The following is a 27,022-nucleotide window of genomic DNA, read 5'->3' as shown; positions in this document are numbered from 1 at the left end:
GCACCTGCCCTTTTACAGATGCACAGCAAACATCTGCTTACATGGTGCCTAAAGATTAATACACAAAGGAAAAATACTGCAAAGGAAATGTACCACAAGGATTAACAAAACAGCAGTTGGTTGTTCTTGCACCTCCACAAAAATCCACCAACTTCAGTTAGCTTTGTTTTACATAAATTAATTACATCACATACACGATACTGAAATATGGAAAAGCACTTGTGGAAATGGAAAATAGTTTACAAACAGAACAAACATACATACGAAGTACAGCATTACGCACGATTTCGCAAGATTTCAGATTAGTCAGCTGTACCTACGATGTCCTGTTTAGAGCAAGTTCCCCGGCGGGTGGTGGAAGCTGTACTCATCCCTTAGCTCCCAGCAGCTGTCCTGCCCCACTCCCCACGGCCCCTTACCTGCACTCGCTCACAACAAACACGCGTGAGGAATTGTGGAGGGTTTCTGCGTGGGAGGGGACTCCGATCCACAGGATCGCGTCCTTTGTCACATCCTGGCAGCACTTCCCACAGGTGCAGCACACTCCACAGCAGGGAGGGGAGAAGACCTGCAGTAAGGCAACATGCCTTGGCTTCTGTGAGGCCTCTGGCTTCACAACAGCGCTCTCGCTCTGCTAATTGCAATTAATGGTGGTGCAGCAGCAGCATGCACCTGTAGTACACCCTTGGACTGACCCAAAAGCATTCCCAAAGCTTGCTCTGTCCAACAGAGTAATCTGATCCACTAAAAAAAAAACCCCAAAACCCCAACAAATCAAACCCTAAAAAAAAAAAAAAAAAAAAGGTGCCTGTCCATGTTCTTCTTTGGAAAGACACAAATGAGAACAATCTGCAAGTTCACACTGTATTTAGTAGTTCTGAAAATAATGAAAGCAATGAAAAAAAAGGTAATCTATGCTAGCACCAATAACAACTTTTTGGGGAAAGTACTCTTTCATGGCAAGGCAAAGTTACTGATACAAAGTATGTCCCAAAATGTTATCTACTAAGGCATCCAAAATGCAGTCATCACAGCTTGAACTATAATGCCTCTTCCCTCCCTCCCTGTAAAAGATGCTACTTATTTTGGGAATACTTAGCTGTCTTTTAAAAATGCTTTACAAATATCAATTTTTTATATGATGAATGCCATTTCAGATAAATTGAATAATTTTCATTTCTAAATTAAGGGAAATCTGCTTTTTCAGCTTAAAACTGTTCACTGTATGAAAATTAATTTGTGAATCATTTCAGTATGTCCAAACCAAACATTTTCTTAAGAGTCTCCTTGCAGAGATACCTTAGCACAGGTTCTGGCAGCAAACTATTTTCCAATAGGTTTGCATGAGTATAGTATTCAAACATATGCGTTCGTGTTAGCTGCCATTGTCACTGGACATGGGTACTGAAAAGTTTCACCATTTTGGAAAACAGTCCTGAAACACTTATGAGCAAATGACTGCTTCTCGCTATGCTAAATGGTGTTTTACTACAATAGTAACTTGTGATATTTAATGACAAAAATGCCTTTATATTAAGAAAGCCATGAACAAAGGGGGGGGGGGAAGTCTCACTCATAGGTTTGTGTTTCAAGCAAGACATGAAGTTATCCTCTTAAAGACAATTCCATAGAAAATCCTTAAAAGATACACAAAAAATTAAAAGCCCTCCATGCTTCTCAGTTCAGCAAATCTGCTCAATGCTAAAAGATACTCCAATAACTGCAAATGAAAAACTCAAAAGCAATTTCCAACTAGGAAAGGACCCATGGATGCTCCTGATGATGCCAGGAAGTCCTGCCAGGCAATGACTACACTGCGATGGAGGCCAGATTCCTGTTGTGACACCTGTCCGTGTCCTCCCCACACAGACTATGTGGGAACTTCCAGCACTGTGAGTTCAAGGTAAGTCACTGAAGTTTTCACACGACCAGTTCACCTACATGTTTCAGTCTGTGTGGGGGCATTCAGACCTCGAGATAAGCCAATGCCACATGCACTGAAATCCAGTTAATCCAGACTTGCAGAATTTTGTGTTGGATTTTGGCAGACCTGGTATGAACTGAAGAGTTCAGAAAAAAAAGGTCCAATTGTACAAAGCTTGAAATGAGAAAGGGAATCAAAGCTGCTATGCTAGGTAGCTGTAGTTTGCCCTAGAGAGAGGAAGCCTGAGAAGCACGAGCGTCAATGAAGGGAAGAGCAGACACAGAAAAGCTCAGAACGGCATTTACAGATTCACACACAGACACAATCCACAGGTTCTAAGGACACTACAAAAAGAGAGTTAAAGGAGAACAGCAGTAAGCTTCCTCTGAGGAGGTTACTACTAATCTACTGAACAATCTTCCACGTGGAGTTAAAAATGATGAAGAATTAGGGCTGCCTCCAAGAAGCAGAACCAAAGGGGAGGCAACCGGTGGTGACCAGTGTCCTCCTCCCACCAGCACCACCTGCCAAGGCAAGCCTGGCTCACACCCTGCTCTCTACCCACTTCTTGCTGGATGCAGATGTGGAAGTAAACTTTTGAAAACCAGCAGGTCTGTATAGAATGGTACACTTTTAAAAGACAAAACATAGATAAGAGATTAGGAAAACTTCCTTTCCTCTGCCTCCCTGAATGACTGCTGCTGTACAAGACAGGTATTGCTTTCAATTCACTAACTTGCCAGTTTACAGCTTCTTCTCTGCATGTTATCTAATGACCAAATGACTAACCTGCAGGGGAAAAAAAGTCACTCCAAACCAAACAGATGGGAAAGGCCACTTGATGACAAGTCCATAAAATGTTTCATTTCTGCAAATCTATGAAGCTGGAGCAAGCGATTTACTTTCTGTGCTGGATACAGTTAGCTAAGGAACAGAAACCAAAGCTGAGAAGGAGCCATGGAAGTTAGCGCTAGGGTGTCAGTGCTCTCTAGATTCAGAATAGGAACTAGTCTAGTAGTTGGTGATAACATTTTATTAGTAGCTACCTTTATCTCCTATTTCAGCAGTTATGAACAGCTAAGGATTTAGACTATTAGAAAAACATAAACATTACAGAATTTTCCTTTAACTAGTTTCTCTACCACATCTTAAAAGTGAACTAACAGAAGGGCTTAAGTCAAAGGGAGATGAGGTGTATGATTTTAATAAACATTTTTCTTATTAAAATCTTGATATAGTTTAAATATACCATACAGAGGAAAAAAGCTATTTATAAAGCTACATACACATTTCAAGTCAATGACGACAGCATAAATCATTCTAGATTCCCTTTCCACTTATCAGAATGCCTTGTGTGTGTATATATGGTGAGCTACTGTGAGTTATCTGCATAATTTTTGTCTAGCTATACATTACAGGACTTAAAAAAATGCTTAAGCTATATACAGAAATATATATACATATAACATATATTCATATGTTATACATACACATACACTTATATACATATACACACAATACATATATATATACACAGTACTTTACATTTATATATGGCCTTTCATCCAAGGGCCTTGGATACTTTTTAATACATCAAGTCTCACAAAGCTTTGTGAGGGAGGGAGCTTTATTTTAGACTGTAGATTTGATGCCTATTCTAAACAGTTTCTTCTGTCGCTTTCTACTACCTTTACACATTTCAGTTAGAGGCGTTTTTGGTAACGGAAATAATTACACCAGTTAGAAATCCAGGCATAAGGTTTATGTTTTGTACCTTCGCAACTATCCTCCTTACTACATAAGAACAGCCATACCACTATAAATTTCCTCTATACTAATATACCTGTAAGCTAGACTTGTGTAGCTGTACTGCTTTTTATTTTTAATTGATACTAGCATAGTAAAATCTGATACAGGTTTGAACTTAAGATTATACTGGAGGGCAGAACAGGAAATCCTGAACAGACTCCAATCCTCGTACATTGAGACTATCATTTTCTAGGATGATTGATTCAGGAAGTATCAGTACATGCAGAAGTAATTCTACATCTGTTTACTTGATTCATCTGCAGTTTAACTACACAAGCCTGAAATAGTCAGCCTTATTTAGAAAACATCAATTTGGCAACTGGTGATCAGAAATTCTGATCTCAACTGTCCTCCATACCTCTAGCAACTAAGTAAATGACGAAAGCAGAGGCTTTTTTTGAAAAAAGCTGTAGATAACTTCTGGTCATCCTCAACTAGCTGACAGAATGGAAAACCCAGTGAAGTTCTGGCATAGGTGAATTCCACTTGGATTTTGATGGAACGTTAGTTTAGCTCTTCCCAAACAAAGGAAGAAAAAAAAAAAAGTATCACTAACATGGACTCATGGGGTTGGAAAAGCAAGAAAGAGGGAGAACATCACCACCACAAAAGCTCTTAACCTTCAATACTTCAGTCTGCTAAGCTTTCAGAAATTTGTTTTGACACAGAAAAAGTAGCTCCTTCCTTTATTAAGCACTTCCTAGCTCTCAAAAATCTCTCAAGCATTAGGGAAAACAAGTCCTAGGTTATGGTCAAAGACTGCCCTTCCCAAAGCAACCAATCACTTCAAAAGTGAACATACAGTAGAACCCACTACAGTGCAGTTTGAGAATTTTAGTCTAACCTAATTACCTTGAGATTTTTCAGAACAAGCCACTTTCCCTTCAAACCAATTCTGGGAAAAGAAGGGGTTGCCTGGCCCGTTTCATTCAGGATTCTCTGCTAACTGTAAAATGTGGGCTGAATGTCTTCTGCAGGTCAATTTTTCAGTTCCAAAATTCAGATTTTTAATGAACAACTGTGTTTAGTGTATGCTGTTAGCTAAAGTATAAATGGCTAAATAAATAAAAACTATTGTTTCTTCAGTATGACTTTGTATTTTGTCTGTAATTTCTTTATTAAAAAACTGTAACAAGATACTTAAAAAAAGGCTAGATACAAAAGAAGTTAAGCTGCTCATGAACATTAAAGTTTTCCAAAATGTATCTTCAATAATCATGATCTTATAAACATTTTACAGTTACCAGAAAGTGCCCAGGCTGAGTTTACATAGTTAGATAACGTAGTACAAGTGTTGGGTTAGAACTGGTAGTGGAACAATCTCCTGACTGTCTGTTCACTGAAACAGGGATACAAAAATGTTGATTGTGAACTATGAAATACTGTGCATTGGCCTCATCATATGTACAAAAAAACCCAAACCCAAAAACACTAAGGGTACAGATTACATGCAAAATATTAGTGATGGTATCTGACGCGCCAGAGTTCAATGCAATCAGGACAAAAATTGCAATGAAAGTGGTTTCATAAGTGAACGATCCCAACTCCGGGATCTGAGCTGTCAGGAACTTTTTACAAGTTCAATATACATGATACACAACTGCAGCCAACCACAAATTAAACACCATAAAAAAAGTTAAAATAAAACACAGAACATACTTAATTTTTTATTTTGAAATTCCCTACTCCCTCTATACAAGAACCTTTGCTGAAACACTTTCCACAAAGGCAGCAGTGAATTTTCAGAACATTTTACATATTTTCCCTCAGCAAAAAGATAAATCACAGTGTAAATTATATTGTTCTGCTGTCATCTTTGGCTGGGGTTAGGCAAAGGAGTTATTGACTAGCAAACTGTTGCAATCAGATATTGCCAGTGCTCCTTAGGCCTTTACGTTACAAATTTAGTACAGGAATGTTTGCATTTAAATCTTTAAAGTACCACCAGGGGTATGACAGCATTAACTTTCATAAACTTTTATAGACAAATGGAAAAATCTACAAAACTTAGCTAGTAATATTACACAGCAATACACACTTTTTATACTCTACACAAAACCAAAATTCTTGGTCTTAATGGCGAGTAACAATTTCTGTTTCAAAATCTGCTTAGAGGAATAGAGTGGGACATAAAGGCGAGAAATGCAAGTGTTTGCTGTAGGAAGATGTTGGTCATCTGGTGGTCTTATTGTGATTGACGGCATAGGCTGGAATCCCTCCTCACTGGCAGGCAATGATGGACTTGATGTCCAAAAGTAAACCTGAAAAAAGAAGACAGCGTTTAAAATTTCGCTGTACAAGGCCAAAATTCACATTGCCTACAGAGGAACTGCACAGTCAGGGCAAGTTTGGTCATAGTACATTCTGTTCAATATGCCAAAGAAACTCAGTGGTCATGCTACATGCTTGTGCAGTAGCTTCCTTTGTTTCCTTTCCTCTACTGCTCATTATATTCTATACTTCTGTTAAAACTGATAAAAGTACCACTCAAAATGATCCTGTATCAACAGATCCTCAGTAAATGAAAGGTCCCCAAATCCATCCAGGAAGATGGTGACTGCCATCAATACAAAATGCAAAGAAATCTCTTACAAACCAGTTAGTGACTACAGAATATAGTACTTCTACAGACAAAAGGCAGCAACAGAAAATATTTGGGTTATTGTCTCAAGTGTGAAATACTGACTTGCAGAGCAGACTCACTACCGAAGTGTAACCACAGATACTCCTTAACAAATGTGCTCTAGATTTTCAGCTTTTCAGATTAGTCATTGTTTTCTTTTAGCAAACTGTAAAGGAAAGATAGTACCTTAAGCAGCAGGGAGTTGAAACCAAGTATTTTAAGAAGCATACAATGAATACAATTAAAAGGCAAGTTTTCCAAAATGAAACCCTCTGAACAGTATCCTGTTCTGTCATGGTTCTCATCAGCTATTCCTAAAGGCTTTGAGAAGGAGATAGTATCATTACTGACATCTTACAGAGAGGACACAGGTGTCTCCCTCAGGATACACAGAAGTCGGGAGAGTAGCTGATCCAGGAAGAGAATACAACCTCAAAACCCTACTAGCCCACAACACAGTTACTAACCACAGTTACTCAGCTTAAGAACAACTGGGCAGAGACTCTAACTGTGCTTCCATTAAGAGACCTGTGAATATGGATACACCACAGTTACTTTCAGTTGCAAGAAGGTCTAGGATTCACACCTGATGTTTCCAGAACTAAGAGACTAATCAATCCCTACTACCCTGCTCTGCCAACTGAACTCTTCACATACAAAATCTCTGCAGGTAAACACAGTTAAAAACAGTAATGATGCCAAAAGTGATTCCAGTTCTTCTGCACATTTCCATGGGGAACAGACAACTTACTAGATCTTGTCTTTCTGTCATACTCATCTTCTCAACTATGGACCAAAACCAACGCTTGAACTGCAAAAGCTTCTCAGCATTTTCTCCTGTGTGAAATAAAATAAGATGTATAATTCAGCTGGTACTCTGGACAATAAATATGAAGAGATCTGGTTTACGTGTACTGCAAGTTAGATCTCAGCTACAATCTCATTCATAAAGTACTGATATCGGAGACAAACTACTACTTTAAAAACTAATACATATACTTTTGAATGTAAAGGCTAACTCTGACATACCTCAGCACAACTCCTACTCCCTCCCTCCCAAAAAGCCTAACAACAGTAAACATAGTTTAAAAATTATGTAAGAAATATCAGACTGCATCCATCACATTTGTAGTTCAAAAGTTAGGTCAGAACTTTCAGAAGGAAAGATGTATTACCAATAATACAATGCTTGAATTTAACATCAAGTGACAACAAAGTCGGAAAATGTGCTTTCGCCCACACCAGTTGAAGGTAAAATTTTTCAAAGGTATGTAAAAAACACAGCAGTAATTTTATTCAGACTTTTAAGTGACTTATGAACTGATGTCATATTTAAAGAGGTAGTTTAAGCTTAATGCTGGTAACTCTACTCCACACAGAACAGTGTTAGGTTATCCCTGCAACTCTGTTTCTGAATAAGTTATTTCATACCTGACTCATCGTTGAAAGAGGTAAAGCTGATTAGCATCTGCACATTTACTTCACCACAGCCATTTACCAAAAGTCTAAAATCTTCTGCTGTCAAATCTTCTAATGAATTCTTTGGAAGTACATCCAGGAGACCCTTCCTCATTGCCTTAAGTAAAAACCACAAGATTCACATTACAGCCAGATCACTGTCAGACTGACTTCAAATACATTACTGAAAAGTTCCATGTGAAACCCCGGTTAGCTCAAAATGCATTATTCTCCTAGCTGTTCTTTTCTTTCAAAACTCTACCATCCGAGATGTAAATTTTCTGAAACAAAGAACTGCACCAATCTGTTAAACCCTACCCACTATTGCAAAAGAAAGTGGTAATGTTTTGAACTAGTATTTCACCAAAAGCAAATGCACTAACGCTAAAAAGTTCAGGTATTTTGCTAAGCTACACTGAATCTGATGAGAATTACAAAAAATGCATCTTGCATGTTACTTTTACTTTGCTTCCTCAGAGTCACATGCCAACCCTGCTTTAAAAACCTTATACACACACACATATTTTATATAAATAAGTAATATCATGAAAAGACTGGAAATTCCATTTTGAAAATGGAAGAATATGAATACACTTGTTTTAGTAAATTCCAAAATGAATACAAATGTTATGGCTTTCAACTCTTACAATAAACAAGAGTCAAACTATTAATATACACAGACATGGAGACCAAGTAGCTTAAATTCTGGGAACATGCTCTTTCGGTGAGAATTTTGGACCTAAACTGCAGCGAGGCAATCTAGCAGCCTGCTAGCGTATCTCAGAAGTGCAGCAGGAAACCACAGTCAGCAGAAGTGACCAAGTTTAGACATAGTATCATATGACAGAGAGTAAGTGGTTCTGAGTACAGAACCTTCATTAACTTTTTACAAAAATATTTTACTCCATAACTTTTATTTAAGAAGGGCTTCAAAAAACAAATTATTTTTAATATCATTTTATAGTCAATTGTTAGGTTTCTTGCAAGGCGAGTAAAATAAGAACAAAGTTTTATGTTTCTTAACTGATATTTCCTTTTTGAAACAAGGACACAATCAAGTCAGAAGTTCAAGGTGATTTATGTAAACATTTTGAAATTTCTTTTTAATCTTTGTTAGTAAGGCTAAACAAATCAAAGATGACAGATTCTTAGTACAAAGTAGCTGCTAAATACAAAGCAAAAATTCCAAGAGGATACATGCCATTTGAGCTCAAGAAGCAAACATATATGCTTAACCAATGAGATTAAGTTTATAAAAGAATTTATCTTTCATTCTATAAAAAAAGAGAAATTGCTCAAAGTACTCACTCTTCACAGTACTGCATAAACAATTACAAAAAAATTAGTAGATTAAATATTTTTAATCAAGCTGTCAAGGCTTCAGAAGAAACCTGATTAGCAATACCATAATGAGGAAAAGAATTAACTGACTTAAATCTTACAGATTTTTATTTTTTAAAAAACCCAAAACATTCCACCAAAGACTTACATGTAGAGGCTGTTCTGCTACTACCAACATTCGGTGTTCTGCATATTTCCGAACATACTCATATACATTCTGAGGAGTGACTGGTATATTTACACCATTGGAAATAAGTTCAACCTATGGCAAAGTAACAAGGACCATTTAAAAAACAAAACAAACAAAAAAAAAAAAAGGAAAAAGGCAATGAGATTATTGCAACAGCTACAGTATGCTGAACAGTGATTTATGGCTTAATATGCCTCTAAAAACAAGCAAAATTTACTACTACAGGTTAGCTTTAGAGATTCCCTAGGATTGACTATGCTATCCAGGCTTTACGGTAGGCTCTACATCACCACCTTCAAGGAAAAAACCCACGCTTCAATGTCTAAGGACAGAAAACTCTGTATTTGAATCTAGGAAGGGTAAAACATCTCTGCCACCAGAGAATAGCATGGATTATGTGTACACTACAACATGCATAAGCTGTTAAATTCTGAACCTACAGAGACAGAGGTTTAGCTGTGCTTACCTGCCCACCACCCTCCTCCTTACACAGGTCTATTGCAAAGGCCAAGTCCATCGCTGCAAACACTGCGTCAGCGTCTGTACTCTGGGAAGCGAGGATAAGTTGCCGAAGGCTTTCATACATAACCGGATCAAAAAAAGCAAAGTCGTGCCAGTTCACCTATAAAAAAGATAATGTTTGAAACATACCTGTTGTTTAAGAATCTATTCAAAATTATGTGATCTGTGGCTAATCTATGTGCTAGCGTACAGTGGTGCGTAACCCATATAACGAAGCATACAAACACTTGGAAATACTGGCAGTCAAACTCCTATTTTCAGCCTGCTTTTGAAAGTACATTAGAATACTCAACTGAAGTGCATTAGCAGAACATAAAGATAGACCTGTAAAGTCTCTCCTGCTGTTGAGGGCATAGAGGTTATGAAGAAAATCTATAGGGTTTTTTTTTTTTTTTAAAAACAAATTCTTCTACCCAACACCCAGATCAATAGAGATTTGATGTAGGTTGATTGAAGTTGGAAACAATTTGCATCAGTGCTCCAAAGTGCCAAAAGTTCCCCTCTGCTTAAACACACACATACTGCTGCTATATACACACATTTAAATGACTGATGGCCCACTAGCTGCATACCCGTTTCCAACAATTCAAATATCAATGTCTACTTCTTGCTGTTTTCTATAGCTCCTTCCTTCTTTGTTCTTTATCAGCCTGGAGAGAAAAAGTCATCTACTAACTAAACTAAACCTAACTAAAATATTCTTTAATGTATCCAACATTTAACTGGAAGGAATACATATTCAAGAAGAAAAACCTGAAGAAAAGAATGAGAAGGAAATCTCTCTCAGAAGATATCAGGGGATATATGGAGGCATCTGTTTCTGCCATTAACCTTTTTTCATTAAAGATCATATGTATGTGGGAGAACTGATTATGTGATCAATGTTGTTTTCAAGGAAAGACCAGCAGTAACAAACCTTGGTTTGAGTTCTGTTGCATCAGACAGAACTTACAATGCTATTGACTAATGCATGAAATGTGCAGTATGTAACTAGTGTTTACTGGCGTAGGGAAGCGTATTTGCCAAAAGTTTAGGTAATTAAATCATACCTACACCCGAGACAAAACTTTAAGTACAATTCAACTCCATGAGTTCTTGCAAATATCGTAAAGCTGAGATGCTATTACTTAGTACTGTCCAACACTATCTCTTCAAGCCTTCAGTCTCAGGAAGAGAAAAAGGGGAAACAGTAAGCTGTTTCTGAAGAGAATCAAAAGCCAATCTATAACAAATCATTCCATCTTAGTCAAATACCTGACTTCTAGTACATCTACTCAGTTCAAAATCTAGGAAATTAAAAAATTAATGCTTCTCAAATTAAATTTAAAGGTATTCTTACAGTTCTAACATCAACTCTGCTAGTCAACACATTCACATTAGGGGGGAAAAAAACCCCCCAGTTTTTAAAGACGAGATTTTATGTAATTAAAGGAAATTCAAATTTCTATGTTCAACTTACCTTTCTTCCAAGAAGAACTTTGATTACGTGTCTATTTAACGTGATGGGACATAGTTCATTCTGCAACAAGCACAATCCTAGGATTCTGCAAATAAATGTTTGGGGTTACGACAGAAATTACATTGGAGATCCTTCGGGAAACTCACATTAAAAAAGTCAAAATATTCTAAGAATCAAGCTGCAGCTAGCTTTCCAGCCCTATTAATCCCCAAAAGAAAATCATGGATGTATATAATTTCAAAAAAATATTTCCTGCAGTATAAAACTTCCAGATTGTAAAAAAAAAAAAAAAAAAAGATAAAACCAAAAATTTAACAGGAAAAGAAACCTCAAGTTGATGTGTGCAAATTCCCCACTATTTAGCTCCAGGTGAGAAATACAGAGCATAAAAGTAATAAAGGTTTTGCAGCTTGGATCACTGGTACTCTCCCTGGTATTTTGTATTTGTCATCTACGTTTTTTCAGACTAGAAAGTTAATAGTAGCGTACCTGCCAATGTTCCTGAAACAGTTCAGCCTTGCTTCTGTGTTTTTACCAGGTCTTGGTGTATAAAAACCTCGTTTTCCAGGTTGGTAGAAAAGCGGTGCATTATCATCCCCATCATCTGTATCATCTAATTCCATATCTACTACACTGCGGCTGGAACCATGTCGCTTTCTATTTTCCTGTTTTGAAAGTCAGAATAGCAATTAACAAACTTACTTCTAGTTACTGACACACATCAACAAACTCTTTGCTACTAGACCCAAAAGAATTAAGTTCCATTGGTTAAGTTGTTCCATGAATTTCCTAATGGTAACACTTCATACTTTTGAGTAATTACTGCTTAATCTTTTCAAAAGAAAAAAAAGAAAAAAGCTAACTCCACAAGATAATTAAACAGACTTTGTCTTGCATGATAAAGGAAGCCTTGAGTTGCTTAAGTTTTTAAAATTAACTGATACAACTAGATCTTAAGTAAATTTAATTTGTGCAACAGTTCATTACCTGCACTTTATCTGATGAGTCTAGCAATCCAAGATCCAATATACTGTCAGCACCATTCTCCCTTGACAGGTAAAAAAAAAAGAAAAAAGAAAAAAAAATTAATTTCAGATTTAACGTCACAAGACTTGTCATATTCTGAAACCAGATAGATTAGATTAAACCAAAATCAAGTCACTCGTCGAAAGAAAAATATGTAGAACAAAACAAGGAATAAGTTGCATGTATCAGAGTTAGATGTAGCACAGTACAAGTGCTTTGGCCACAAAATCAGTTTTCATTTCTTATCTAAATCCTTGATACTTTACCTGCCATGTGCAATAATGAGTTCCATTGCTTCGTCAACTCTTGCTCTAAGGGAATCTTCACTAGCTAGTAATAGAAGCAGCTGAGCAGGGGACAATTCCAACAACATTCCCGTGATTTTACTTGCAAATGCCTGGGGATAAGGAATGACATATCTTACTCTTCTCCTCCAGTTCTCTCATTTTCAAATATGTTTTTATGAAAATTTTAGTATTTTAAACATAGAATGCATCTCAAGATACCTCCTAAACTAAATGACAAATTACAGCAACAAAATGTTAAGAAAATGCCAAAGAATATAAGAAGACCCCTACATGTTCAAATATTTTCAGTTACGTTGAACAATAATGGACAGGGAAATTATTGTTTAAATTAAAAGATGACAAGAACAATGTATCATTACGTGTGTTAGACAGGTAAGTCTTACTGGCTGCATTGCTTGCACTCGAGGGTACAGCCTTTCTCCAAGGGCTTGTCTGTGTGCTGGAAGAGGGTCAGGGTCATCGCTAGGATTTCCTTCCGATGCTGGTCTAAAAGGCCGTGTGTCAATGGAAAGTTGTCTTCTAAAGTCCCTTAAGAAAATTAGAGCAGTTTGTACTCATTTCAGAGGAAATATGCAATAATCCTCTGGAACAATATAATTTGCACACAGACTCAAAATAGCATTAGCTTTTATGCTGGAATAGTAGTGTTGCTCATAGCTGCTTGGAGAGAACAATTCAGAAATAGAGAATCGAAATGAACCAGAGATTTTAATACTACTAGTATTTTGGATACAGCAGACATGCCACCAACAGCAGTGTTGTTTCTAAACCACCTCACAATTTTATTCTACTACACAAATTTTTATTATTGTTTTAGCAGGAGAGATTTACGGCATATGGTTGAGACATAATTTATCAGTGCTAAAGTAAGTATAATTTCAAGAAATTAACCTGTAAATTGCTCCTGAAAAGACAGACACCTTTGAGGAAGTAAAAGTATCTCTCCTGAAGATAACCAAGGCAATTATTCTATTTGACAAAATATCTCCAACAAATTAAAAATATATCACTTACCTATCCCTGTCTCTCCGAGAACCAGCTCGTAAGCCACTACTTCTCCGCATTTCTCTCTCTCGCTCCCTTTCCCGATCTCTCTCCCCCCTATTTCGCAACCTCTGCATCAGACCTGAAGAGGGAAAAAACCTCATAAACTTAAACATCTTTATATTTCTCTCTCCTACCTAAGTTTCAGTGTAAGGAAGACAGAGTTTTGGAAGATAGCTTGAAAGACATCAATGAGACAGAACCACTTCACCTAAAATAGTGATATGGGGTCAGCCAAACTTACTAAAGGAACCTGAAGCATTTGTACCAACTTAGAAATGCAAAAATATTTCAAGAGTTTATAAGTACTTCCAAAAACATTAAAACGTATTTGTGACAAGCTGGATGGAGTGGTCATATTAAAATGTATGCACTCTTACTAGCTAAAATCTTGACAATTATTACCTACTGGACAGAAAGATGCTCAAAAAAGCTGAGAACATCTAACGCGGACTCTTGTTTCAAGAAAAATAAGAGCTTCCTGTTTCTGAAAGCAGAAAAACAGGCATTTCCTTGCCTCAGAGAAGTAACATGCACAATTTTCATAGTTCCCGTGTTGAGCTAATGAGAGAAATCTCTGAGATAATGCCAAGTATTTCAATGTAAAAAAGCATCCAAGACTTTTATGAACGTTACCTGTAGATTAACTGCTGTGCATCACTTACTTGTATGGGTACCCTTGTTGGCATTCTGAATACAATCTAGATTTGGCAGTTTCTCGTTTGACAGAAAAGCCTGTGCAATGGCAGTATAAAAGCTTCGTGCTACACCGCTGCCTTCTCCTGGCTCATCCTTAAAAGTAACTTTTACTCTGTGTACAGCCATCGGAGTGGTAGCACATCTGCGACCAAAATGATTGTTGAGCTGCCTCATGGTCTGCTGAATTAGAAGATCTCTGTCTCGATCAACCTAGTAAAAACACAAACAAGTTTTCTTTCCTTTACCAATCATCATACTGAGAGAATTTCAGCTTCAAAAGAAGTTTCCGGACACTTCTGCATAGACTCAGAAAATACCAAGTAGACTGTGAAAAAACTATGGAGTAATTGCAACACAGCTCACACAGTAAGGTTTAAGACACCTGCTAACAGACACTGAAATACAGCTTCCCCTATCAAGTTACTGCAATGTGCGATAATTGAACTTTTAACGAAAACAAATTCAGAAGATAAACTAACATTTTTTACCTCCAACGTTAAGTCCCTGGATTGCTGGTTTCTAAGTTTTTCCATCTCCCTGCGGAATTTTGATTCCTTTACTTCAAAGCCACCTAATTCAGTCAAGATCTTAAAATAAAAAAAAGAAAAAAACAAATCCCAAAAATCAGAATGAGGGACGTTCACAATTTAGTTGTAAGAGGAACTGTCCTTACACTGGGAAATACATACCGATCCAGGCTCTGCTCCAACATCTTCCATGAATACTCTACCAAACAACTCTAAAGAAAGGCGCCAGCGTCCCAGCAACATGTCATGAGATATAACCATGCCCATGAAGCTACACTGTGGCCTGACAGAAGAAGGGGAAAAGTGACAGACAAGCAAAACCAAGTTAAATTTCAGACACATTTTGTGCACTGCTGCTTTTTCTTTGCCTCTGCCTTCAAATAAGTTCTTTAAAGTAAGCTACCCATTTTAATTTAAAAAGACTTTTCTGAGTCCCATATATCCTTTTATCAGTTCAGTTATATTTCATTCAGTAATTTTTAACTCAAGCTACCTGAAAGACGTGAGAGGTGGTCCTTCACTTTCTGTCAATCCTATCTCTGCCAACAGGCTGCTTTTCAGTTGTGCTGCAAGATCGTGAGCTGAAGGCCCTGGCTTTGAACTCTCAGATTCTTCCGTAGGCACGTTTTGTTCCTCCGCTTCTTTCTTTTGCCGATTCTGCATGCTCATAACATTTTTTAAGTTGGCTGCATAAGACATTTTAGTTGGAAGAACCTAAAGAAGCAGAAGTAAAATTTAACTGCACTTTCAAAGCAGTCTGGAAGACTTTTTCAGGGCATACATATGTAATTTTTAAACCACGCAAAAGTGAGCGCTGTAATTGACTTGTTAAAACACAATAACCTCAATCATTTCAACAAATACGAAAAACCATTTTCCCACTTTACATTTGTATTTCATATGCTTGCCATTTAATGCTCAGTCTGTACGCAAGCCAAATCTACTGGGCTATAGGGAGATTTAATTCTTTTTATCACAAATAATTATATAATTGTTTCAAAATTAACTCAAGATCGTACTGCAGCCTTTAAAAATATTGCCTGAAATCTGCTATAAATCAGCAATCGTAAAAGTTCCTACATTTAAAAAAATTTAAGCATACTTTTCATAAAAAGTACGAGTTTTCACACTTATGGGCTTTTAAATTATCATTCTGAAAGCTACTTAAAAATCTCTCTGAAACTGAAGTCTCTTTTTAAGGAATGAAGGTACTAGCTTAAATTACCCTATTATTTAAAATAATAAAACCTTTAAATCTACCTCAAGGCAGTTTCTATCCACTGTAACTTCCATCAAGCATTTCCCACTGTTGGCAGAAGACGAATACAGCCCCTGACTTGGTCGGCCAAACAGATCCTCTTTGCGAGCATTTGGCTGAAAAAGAACAAAAGCATTCTGGGTAAATAATATACTTCAGTTAGAAATGAAAAAACAAACTGCAGTTTGCTTCCAGAACACCATCTCTGATGTCACCTGTAATAGATGGGGTTGGTCTGCCAGGGGGATGGCCTCTGCCAGAGGAACCTCAAAAGGATTGGGTGGAATGCAGCCCAGGAATGTCATAGAGTCTGATCGTCTGAAAAATGGATGGTTTTGGCCAGTCTCTGCTGGGAGGGAGTCATCATCTTTGTCGTTGAGCGTAGCACCTAAATATCAGAGAAGGTTTCAATTCAGTTTTCACAGTTATTAAAGCAAAGGATTTAAAATACCAAAAATTAATATGCTTCTCTCTTAGCTAACTGACTGGAGAGGCAGGGATGCAAATCCATCTCTGCAAATTTAACACTTCCTCAGGATGCTTCCACAAATCCCGTATTTTTAAGTTGCTTAGTCATCACTTTTATTCTTTTTTTACTGTAACTAACTTTACTGAACATGCACTCCTACGCTGTATGTACTCATTATAGAGTATACATTCTACCATTTTCAGCAGCAGTTTCACCAGATCAAAGAAATCAGTTTAACTCTGAATCAAGTTTTAAATTCTGCCATGGTGTAGAATCATAAGTAGGGGAACAAATTCTGCAGTTTAGAGAGAAAGGAGATAAAAAGAGGACCCCAAAATGAGAACAGGCAATGGCATAAGAAATTTGGTAAAGTAACAATAGTAAGAAAATCTTACTAAACCCCAACTTTAAAATGACATTTTTTCATTGCTTTAATGTAATATATGCAAGTAGCAAAATTTATTCAAAGTCTCAGCTAGCTAAAGGGGAAAAAAAACACTAAGAAAGTGTCGCATTTTGGCATACTATAGAAGTGTTTCTGTATACTAACTTTGATTGGTGTCATCATCATTTTCATGTTCTGAATCTTCATTGTCAAGACCCAGTTCCAAAAGTTCCCGAGTTCTTTTTATTAAAAAAAAAAGGGAAAAAAGAAAAAGAAGAGTCAATCTTCTTGAAGAAAACATTAGGCAAAACATTTACATCTGTACCAATCAATAAAAGCAAGAGTATAATCAGTAAGGGTACTTGAGAGCTACACATACGTAACAAGAATGAAGTCACTCTAAAATCAAAGCACTGCAGAGTACTTCTCATTGCATACTCACTCACTACATTACTTGCACAGTTACACTTAGAGCCGTTTGACCACCTACCAAATTTGATCTAAAAAGTTACAGCTTCAGACAGTGGCAGGTGTGCTTGTTTTTAAAGCCTATGTCAATATAAACAACCTAGGAACCTGGCATTAGTGGAAGAAACATGTAAGTGAATAGTATTCTAAAATTTACTCATGTAGAATAGACTTAGTCCTATAAAAGTAATGTCACTGGTCACATTTCAGAAGGTAAGTCTGCAAAAGCTGCACATTAAAGAAATGGATTTCACTGTATTATAGAAAGGATCAAGCACTTTGATTAGTATTAATTTCTGGCAGTTTGTGCATTATGAAATAAGTTCTGAAACTAGATGAAGACCGATAAAATTTTGTTTCATACAGGCTACTAAAATGTCATCTAACAGAAGCAACTGACTGAATTTGAATGACTCGCCTTTAATTTAGAAGGTCAAGGCCTTCATAGTTTTATAAGCATTTCATGGGAATGTTGCAATTCTTTGATGAACAGTTATTTGACAGATTTCTACATGTGACTTTTTGGGGACAGAGCAGATACTAGAAGTATGTTATTGCCTGGAAAAGGCTTAGAGCCACAGCTCCAACTACTCAAGTCAGCCAGCACAAAAACTCAATCAGTTAGTGTACTAAATCATCCCTACTTATGAGGAAACTACTGTTGACAACAACATCCTCTGGTATATATTTTAAGGTCATAACAAGCCTTACCTTACCAATATATACTGAACATAAAATCAGAACTAAAGTAGCAGTCTAACATATATCGAAAATATCGATACCTCATATTTTACAGTTACTAAATTTGTAGAGAAAAGGAAAAGTTAAGTTTGACCTGCAATACTGAAAATTAGGGGCAGGAAGGGATAAAGACTTGCATTTATTTAACTGTTGAGTAGGACTGTTCAGGTACATTACCTCAAAACTTAGTAAGAAATGGCTACAGATGGTATAGACTACCAACATATGGACATTTCTATGATCATTAGTTGCCATTTCAAATCAAATAACATTATTTTTTAAAAAATAATCTTATGACATTTAAAAATAAGTAATAAATGCAACTCGTAAAATGCTCTAGTTGAAGTAGCAGAGATTTTCAACTTAAGGACATTTTCAGCTACTGATTTCCATACTGTGTTTTAAATCATCAGGTAAGTCTCAACTATCCAGAACCAAATGGAGAACAGAACTACTGAGCCCATCATACCAGACTTTCATAGAATTCTAAATAAGTTGTTGTCATGTTAAATGTGAGGAGCAGATTGCGTTTTTCAGAAATTGTCTTAAGTACATCTTTTAGAGGCACTGCCATGGAGTTAAAAATCAAAGCTTCAGTGGTAAGAAAACCTTTTACAGCAATCAGCATAAAAAGATTTGAACAGCATACTGCAATAGGCTTATCAATCAGACATACATACGTCATATACCATTATATATATTCTTTTTATAATATGCATGTTACTACACACATAGATATATAGATATATGTATATATTTATACGAGTTGCTGAGTAGCAATGCTGATGACTGAAACAAAAGGGGCACATGCCACTTTTGCAAAAGTTTTTGTTTCTACGAGTCAGCCTTGATACCTTTTCCGTTCCAGCTGAGGAGTATCCAATGTTGTCTGTTGATTCATTGCTTTAATCCAATAAATAAGGGCTTGAAAAACGTATGCTACGTGCTTTAGTGAACAGACATCTAAAACAGGAAGAACATCTGAGTGCTCATCATTGTGAGAACGCATCAAAGACAGTGCGTAGTTGAGAAAATCACCACGTGCTGACATCATTCCCTGACGGGCACTGAGTAAAGTAGCACGTCTAGTGAAAGAAAAGGATCAAATACAGAAAGATTAGGCATCACAGTAGAATGCATCCTTTGCATATTAGTCTCTCTCTATATTTGAAATATGTAAAAATCAATTAAAAAACCCACAAAACCAGTGTGATAATAAGAGTAACAATCGTAGTTTTATGCTTTACTATAAGCGGCTCAGGTACTTATTATTATAGTATTATAAACAGTTAGTACTTGAAATGAATCTAGTACGTCAGAATAAAGCAAATAGTAGCAACAACACAGGAAGCCAAATTTAATCAGAAGAGTAACTACACTGCTGCATTACAAAATTAGATTCCTAAAACATCAGTGAACAAGATTTGACTGTAAAACTCGTAATTCATATCACATGCAGTAATCAAACTATTTTCATACCTTCTTCCCTCTAGTGTTCTTAAGCTGGCTTCCTCACGGGCTGTCATCCTTTCCCTTCTGGCTGAGTTCTGAGAAGCGTGGAGAGGATGATTTGGATGCCCAGGATCACCAGCAGATGCCAATGCAGAACCATAACGCAGCTGAGCTTCAGTAGAGTCCATGATACTAACCATCCAATTCCAAGTAGGAATAAGCTTTTCTTCTACATAATTCTATACAAAATGAGATTTAATGAGTTTTGCAAACAATAGAACTAGATGATGAGAATGCAATCTCAACATAAGCCTCCACCATGGCTTCTACAGTAACACCTGATTCCCTACAAAGTGGCTGTAAAACCCCATTCAGGAATAAGCAACGAACGGTTTCTGAAAGCTCTATCGAGACTACTGATTTACTAGTAGTGGTACGCAGCTCTCATTACTTAATACCTTAGCGTCTGTAAAGCATTCTCACTGTCCCTCTCTCCCTTTTGGGCATCTCTTCTACTCCTCACCTTATGACCACCCAGCATCTCCCAGGTACACACATCTTGGGGATTTTGGTGCAATTCCTGACTTTCTAGTAGCTTTAACAGCCCTCATCCTGCTATGGCATTCACCAGCCAGATCTTTCACCATTCTTCACCCCTTGTAACTTATTCAGTGAAGATGACAAAGTTAAGACCTGCACAGAGAACTATGTCTGCATGCAAACCTCTCCTCCTGGTCCAGTCTTTTCCTCACCTGTTCCCGATACCGGCTCTGGAGCCTGCTTTCTTGCCATTTGCTAACTCCATTGACCAGTTGGGGGGTTTTTTTGGTATCCAGCATCGGTCTGCTTTCCTCATTCCTCTACATTCTAGTCTTCAAAAACATCCTTCACAATTCAAATGTTCTTGTATCCACTAAACTAACAAAGTGCTGACTCAACCCCGTTTCTTTATCTAAATGAAACCTCTGCTGTCAAGCTTTCACATGCTAATACAAGTCTCTTGCTGCCTCAGGTGGACACCTCTCCTGTGCACTCATCTGGCAAAAAGGGAACTCTTGCAAAACATCCTTACTCAGCAGAGACAATATTTTCCCACTAAGAATCTCCTGAACAGAAACTGATTTTAGCCTCCTCCAGAATAAAACTATGTTCTCTTATTTCTTTCCCTGCATATTTCCCCCAGTGTTTGATCCCAGAATATCTTTGTAACATTTCTTTCCCAAATCAGAAGCCTTTTTCTTCCATCATACTGTGAAAACAGAGCCATACAAATAATTTGTGGCTCAATTACAAGTAAATATATTGTCATCTGTTTTTTACATCCCAGCACACATTACTACTAACAGAAAACAGCATCACTTGATTTCTTGGGCTCCCCAATCCAGTGGTATTATTCTGAAAGTTGATTTTTGTACTAAATTCAGTACAGATGATTTCACTATACACTATGCCCACATGCAAGTTGATACAAAGTTTCTGAACACACTGAAGTTCCGCCTGTGGTGTTAGTCTCTGAAACTTCTGCCTATATATGGCAGATACCAGCCTTCCCTTTCATGTATTTTCTCTAAAGATGCATTTTACGTATACTTTCAAAAAATGACAGTCAGGAGTACCAAAAAATATGCACATAACACAGAAAGGATGATCATGTCCCTGAAAGAAGGGACAGTGAACAGTACATTTACCTGTACGAATCTTTTATCTCATTTAATTATTTGGCCCTTATTAACTTTCTTTTTTTATAGACTCAACAGTTCACATCAAAAAGAACTGGGCAAAAAATCTCTAGTAGAATCATAGAATCATTTTGGTTGGAAAAGACCTTTAAAATCATCAAGTCCAACCATTAACCTAGCCCTGCCATGTCCAACCACTAAACCATGTCCCCAAGCACCACATCTACATGGCTTTTAAATACCTCCAGGGATGGTGACTCAACCACTTCCCTGGGCAGCCTCTTCCAGTGCTTGACAACCCTTTCGGTGAAGACATTTTTCCCAACATCAAATCTAAACCTTCCTTAGGGCAACTTGAGGCTGTTTCCTTGTCCTATTGCTTGTTACTTGGGAGAAGAGAACACCACCCATCTGGCTACAACCTCCTTTCAGGTAGCTGTAGAGAGTGATCAGGTCTCCCCTCAGCCTCCTTTTATCCAGGCTAAACAACCCCAGTTCCCTCAGCTGCTCCTCATAAGACTTGATAGTATCTCCAAAGCAGTCAATCCTGACTTAACTATTAATTAGTTACCAATCAGACTTAGTTGAGAAAAAAAAAAAAACCCACAGCTGAAATTTCTTTTTTTGAAAGAATATATGTATAAGAAATATGAACAATATGAGGAGAGGCTGAGAGAGCTGCAACAGTTTAGACTCAAGAAACAAACTCAGGAAGATCTTATCAGTGTGTATAAATACCTTATAGAAAGGTAAAAAGTATATAGAGCCAAACTCTTCACAGTGATATCTGGTGAATGGACAAGAGGCAATAGGCGCAAGTTGAAATACTTGGAAAGTCCCTTTAAACTCAAGAAAAACTTTTTTACTGTAATAGTTGTCAAACACTTAACAGGTTGCCCAGAGCAGTTGTGGAGTCTCCATCCTTGGAGATAGGCAAAACCTAACTAGACACAGTCCTGAGCAGCATTCTCCTATTGATCCTGCAGGGAATCTGGACCAGACAATCATCAGAGGTCACATTTAACTTAAACAATTCTATGATTTTACTTCAAAAACTCAACTGTATTGAAACGACATTTCTTTACAGAGGTTTGGATGTTCTTACCTGCAAGTTAACTGCATCTTGATAAGTCAGCTTCACTGCAGCTGGAATCTGGGAGTATACTAAATGATTGTACTTGGGAATCAGACCCATCAGATCAGATATCTGCCGTATCACAATACTGTACGCTCTTGCTAGACTGCTTGCAGATGTTAAATAGCTGCTTGCATTGCTGGCTTCAAGTGCTGCAGCTGCCGCTGCAGCACTTGTACTGATGGTACCGCTCCGACGTAGGTTTGATGGATCAATGTAAATCAAGCCTGCTGAACTTGCTAAATATAGAAGAAGGTATGAATTAATGAATTTATTTAACCTTTGCTACATTATTTTCTATATTGATTGATATTGTGAACATTTCTAGAAATAAACTTGTAAACATTACTGGCATCACAACTGTAACTAGCAAAAAAATTACTAGCTACAGTAAGCAAACTCATATCTTCTTAAGAACCAGAACAGATCCTTCCTTTTTTTAAATTCAAAACCAGAACTGCAACGGTCAGGATAGGTCAGCACTGTCCTTCTAAGACAAACAGATAAGATTTCATCCTTAAGACAACAAACAAAACCAGAGGAAGGAACAAAGCCAGAGTTAACTGATGTTCATGTGTGCATTTTACTCAGACTTGCCTGCTGGGGCTGACGTACTAGAAGGAGCAGTACTGGTAGTCCTCTGGTTCTGGGTATTACGTACAGCCCATTGCATGGAACGGGGAGCTTGGGCAGCACCATTGGCATGCGAGCTATTTGTGGTTCGTTCCAGAGGCTCATCAAGCATGAAGGTCTCCTGCTCTATGTCATCACTCTGACTGCTGCTGCTATCAGAGTCACTGGAATCATTTGATTGAGAGTCATCTTCAGAAAAAAATGCTGGAACGCTGCTCGCTCCTGTTGAGGAAAATAAGAAATAAAAAGTCTCTGACAACTGCACATGTGCACATATACATGTCTCATGTCAGTGTTGTAAACTTCTTCCATGAGAAGAAACTGCACATACTAAAAAAGTTCAAGTATCACTACTGAAAATCTTTAATAAATTAGCTTTATAACATACTGCTAATTTTCCACAGGTTTCATGAAAAAGCAATAAGATTACCTATATTTCAAAAGATAAATTAAGAAATAATTTGATTTAAAAATTCTTCACTGATTCTGCCCCCAGGCAATGAATTCTAAAATTTATGCTTCCAAACTGGACGGTAGAGGAGCTGCTTTCAGAAAGCCTTAAAATGATTGGTCAGGTTTTGTGTTTTGTTTTAAACTATATCTAACTTCCACACTAAAAATGAGTAAAAACATTTCATTTCACTTTGCAAGAGTGCAAGGTAATCTCTGGCTAACACATGCAGAAGCTTCATAAGAGCAAAAAAAAAATAGGCCACATCTTAGCGCATCTCCTTGTTCAAAAAGTCTGCATAGTACCTTACAATTACAGGCAAAGGAAAAGCAAAGGAAAAACAGGAAACGCGGGGAAGGCGGAGGTGGGAGAGAAGCAGCTGGGTGAAGAGGAAAAAAAAATAAAGGGAAAATAAGATCATGAGGGTGAAAGGGAAAAGTATTTGTTAAAATGTCATAACCAGGTAATTCTTGCTCTGTCCAATCTAGTTGTGAAGTAAGTAATTTCTCCAGTATACCTCTGGAGTGCAAGAGGCAGTCCAGATCCAAAGGCAAAGAATGACATTTTTCAGGTGAAGCCTTGTTAAAGCCATATTCCATCGCTAACACATTTCTTTCTCCTGTACAACTTAATCTTAATATCTAAATTTGAACAGGTAGATTAAACACAAGGTGATGTGGCATACCTGCTTCTGATCCAGCAGTAGCTGCAGTGACAACACTTCTGCGCCCACTAGCATTATCCTGATTACTGTGGTTACTCTCACTGTCACTTTCTGTTTCAGCAGCAGCTAGCAAATCCAACTCCATATCACTGCCTATAAAAACAACATAAAAACCATGTCATGTTTAGAAAGAGCAAAAAATAGAATGACTGTAGTTACTCATGTAAGACACATTAAACAAAACCCAGAGCCTCTTACTACCACAGAATCCTAGAACGGTTTGGGTTGGAAGGGACCTCAAAGATCATCTAGTTCCAACCCCGCTGCCATGGGCAGGGACACCCTCCACTTAGACCAGGTTGCTCAAAAAAGTTAATGGATATGCAGGAAGAGGTCATACAAGCAGTGCAAACATGCAGCAATACTTGGAGCATATTTTCTTATTTTCCAGTAATTAGCAACCCCTGGTCCCCTCACTCTGTACTGCACATATACATTCAACACACACTGCAAATTAAGACTTTAAGGCTTCAGAATTAGTCACTCACTCCAAAAGACTCCACAGCTCTTCATGCACATGCATTAGGACAATTGACCATATACTATTTCAAACAAATATCTAAGGAATACCTGAAAACTTACACAAAGTGCACTCAGAAAGAGAAAATGATATTTGTTTGGTTTTTTTTTTTAATCATAGCTTTGGGCCATCTAATCCCAAACTAACTAACACAAAACAAGTTATGTTAATGGCAAGAGTTTTCATACATAATGGATTAATTTTGTCTACAAAATATTGAACCATAGTTTAATATTTTGTGATTGTTTTGTAACTGACTCACCATGATTCAGATCCCTTTTGAGAACATATCTACCACAACCACTATTCTATCATCAGCCACACAAAGAGCTAGGCTATTTTTTTCAGTCCTTCAAATATGTTCATGTCAACAACATCTTACAGTAGCTAATACAAAAGGCAAACCAGGTATTGTTAACTAAGTATATAATAACATTTGTGGGGTTTTTAATATCCTTTGGTACCTTAATATTTTCTCCTCATGCAAAAAAAAGTTCATATACTTGCCTACTACGAGTTATCTATAATTCTACCCATGTCCTCTCATAAGATGAAACCCTTGGATTCCCTCTACTCATGCAAGTCTCCCAAATCATTATCATTGGTGACTCCAAAGATGCCTTTTGCTTTTGATGCACAGTTTGTTCATCCAAGCAGTAATGTGCATGATGTACATTACACGTACCATCTTCATCATGCTCGTCATGCTGTCCTTCTGCTTCAGCATTTTCTTCACCATGTTCTTCCTGTTCATCATGATGGTCTTCTTCACCAGCTACTCCCTCAACCACCTCAACCTGGAAAGAGCATTGTATTTTTACGCTAGAATATCTTCCGTATCAGAGATAATCTATGTATTTTCAAAAACTCAGTGCAAAATTTGATTTAAAAACTCAGAAACAAAAAAACCACATCTAAGAAAGATGTCCTGACAACTGAATTGACATGAATAGAAAATGAACTTAAAGCCACAGTAGTTGTACATGGTTGCACAGTCCAAAAAAAAAAAAAAAAATAATCAGGCCCACAAATGAAACACACCCTTGGACATTAGATTTTAATGCTAAAAGGGTAAAACTGTCTATAAAACCTAGAATTAGTTTCTAAATATTGAAAAGCTACCATCCTGGTAAAAGGCCCTCTAGTTCTCTAATAGAACCTACATAATAGCAACCATGCGCTGAAAGACTTAAAAAGTGTTTTAACAGGGAATTACAATATAGCGTAAGATTATATATAAAGGAAATTGCAGATTTATTTATTAGTATTCTAAATCGTACTTTAATTCTGTAAAATGCACTTAGTATACTCTGAAATGACTAAATATTGCTGAATACAAAACAATGATTACAAAGCTCTTAAAACAAAATGTTCATGGCATAGTAGGACTTTTGCAAATTGGAGGTTTTGACACCTGGATTTCTGGTTCTTACATTAAAGTATGTGCTAATGCATTAGGAGCCATACTGAGAAGAAAAAAAAAAAAACAACAACAAAAAAAAGAAAACTGACCTCTTCCACATCTGCTGAAACGATATCATCTTGTTCTTCATCCCTGCCACGAACTGGTTGTGATTGGCTGATTCGTCTTTGCTGAGGATTCCTTATGATGTAGGATGATTGAGATTGACTAGAACTTAAAAAAAAAAAGTGGATCTGGACCTCTGGATGTTACTATGAACCTAAATTATTGTAGAAATCTGTCAGTAGGAAAGTAATTCCAAAATTCTTGGCCAGAATAAGAAGCCTCACCATACTTCTGTTAATGAAAAGCTAATAAAAACCCAAACCAAAACCACCTTTAACAAGTCTTTGAAAAGAACAAATAGTGAGCTTTAGTAAATTTTACCTGCTAGACTGGTCAGATGATGGTCTGGGTGGCAGAGGCTCCACAGAAAACAGTTCTTCGCTCCCCTGCATAGCATCTATACTAGTGCTAGCAAGAGTAAAGGGTGCTGTAGGACGTGCAATTCCCATCCTGACTGGAATAATTAGAGATTCTGCTACATTGCACAACTCTTCAACAGCATAGGGCAATAATGCCTGGAATACACGTTTACATTTTCCAATTGGCTGTGGAATAAAATTGCTAGGGGAAAAAATACAGAAAAATAAAGGTCAAACATGTCTTTAACAAAAATAAATAATAATGGCAACATAATTGTCTTGACTTTTTG

At 37.1% G+C, this 27,022-nt stretch overlaps 1 protein-coding gene across 9 annotated transcripts in view; it reads right to left on the bottom strand.

Moving 5' to 3' along the window:
- Window positions 1-5,369: 5,369 nt before the first annotated feature.
- The window catches only part of UBR5 (ubiquitin protein ligase E3 component n-recognin 5), a 91,437-nt gene continuing 69,784 nt past the window's right edge, over window positions 5,370-27,022 (bottom strand). For 8 of the 9 annotated variants that reach the window (XM_054815121.1, XM_054815122.1, XM_054815127.1 and 5 more), the window contains 26 exons: window positions 26,695-26,934; window positions 26,358-26,481; window positions 25,531-25,642; window positions 24,287-24,418; window positions 23,111-23,372; window positions 22,488-22,752; window positions 19,731-19,942; window positions 19,106-19,336; window positions 17,208-17,281; window positions 16,404-16,576; window positions 16,191-16,304; window positions 15,424-15,644; window positions 15,093-15,213; window positions 14,892-14,990; window positions 14,370-14,613; window positions 13,675-13,786; window positions 13,044-13,188; window positions 12,619-12,749; window positions 12,314-12,374; window positions 11,816-11,991; window positions 11,327-11,411; window positions 9,812-9,967; window positions 9,304-9,417; window positions 7,788-7,932; window positions 7,108-7,193; window positions 5,370-5,994 (listed from right to left, as the gene is read on the bottom strand). In XM_054815121.1, the coding sequence (XP_054671096.1) occupies window positions 5,782-5,994; window positions 7,108-7,193; window positions 7,788-7,932; window positions 9,304-9,417; window positions 9,812-9,967; window positions 11,327-11,411; window positions 11,816-11,991; window positions 12,314-12,374; window positions 12,619-12,749; window positions 13,044-13,188; window positions 13,675-13,786; window positions 14,370-14,613; window positions 14,892-14,990; window positions 15,093-15,213; window positions 15,424-15,644; window positions 16,191-16,304; window positions 16,404-16,576; window positions 17,208-17,281; window positions 19,106-19,336; window positions 19,731-19,942; window positions 22,488-22,752; window positions 23,111-23,372; window positions 24,287-24,418; window positions 25,531-25,642; window positions 26,358-26,481; window positions 26,695-26,934 (4,048 nt within the window). In that variant the 3' untranslated portion in view covers window positions 5,370-5,781. The remainder of the gene's footprint in view (window positions 5,995-7,107; window positions 7,194-7,787; window positions 7,933-9,303; window positions 9,418-9,811; window positions 9,968-11,326; window positions 11,412-11,815; window positions 11,992-12,313; window positions 12,375-12,618; window positions 12,750-13,043; window positions 13,189-13,674; window positions 13,787-14,369; window positions 14,614-14,891; window positions 14,991-15,092; window positions 15,214-15,423; window positions 15,645-16,190; window positions 16,305-16,403; window positions 16,577-17,207; window positions 17,282-19,105; window positions 19,337-19,730; window positions 19,943-22,487; window positions 22,753-23,110; window positions 23,373-24,286; window positions 24,419-25,530; window positions 25,643-26,357; window positions 26,482-26,694; window positions 26,935-27,022) is intronic. The other variant, XM_054815123.1, reaches the window with a different exon arrangement.

Source organism: Grus americana, chromosome 2 (genome assembly GCF_028858705.1).
Source record: "Grus americana isolate bGruAme1 chromosome 2, bGruAme1.mat, whole genome shotgun sequence".
In the NCBI taxonomy this organism is placed as follows: Eukaryota; Metazoa; Chordata; class Aves; order Gruiformes; family Gruidae; genus Grus; species Grus americana.
The sequence above is the reverse complement of the archived record's forward strand: the minus strand, read 5'-3'. Positions and strand labels throughout refer to the sequence as shown.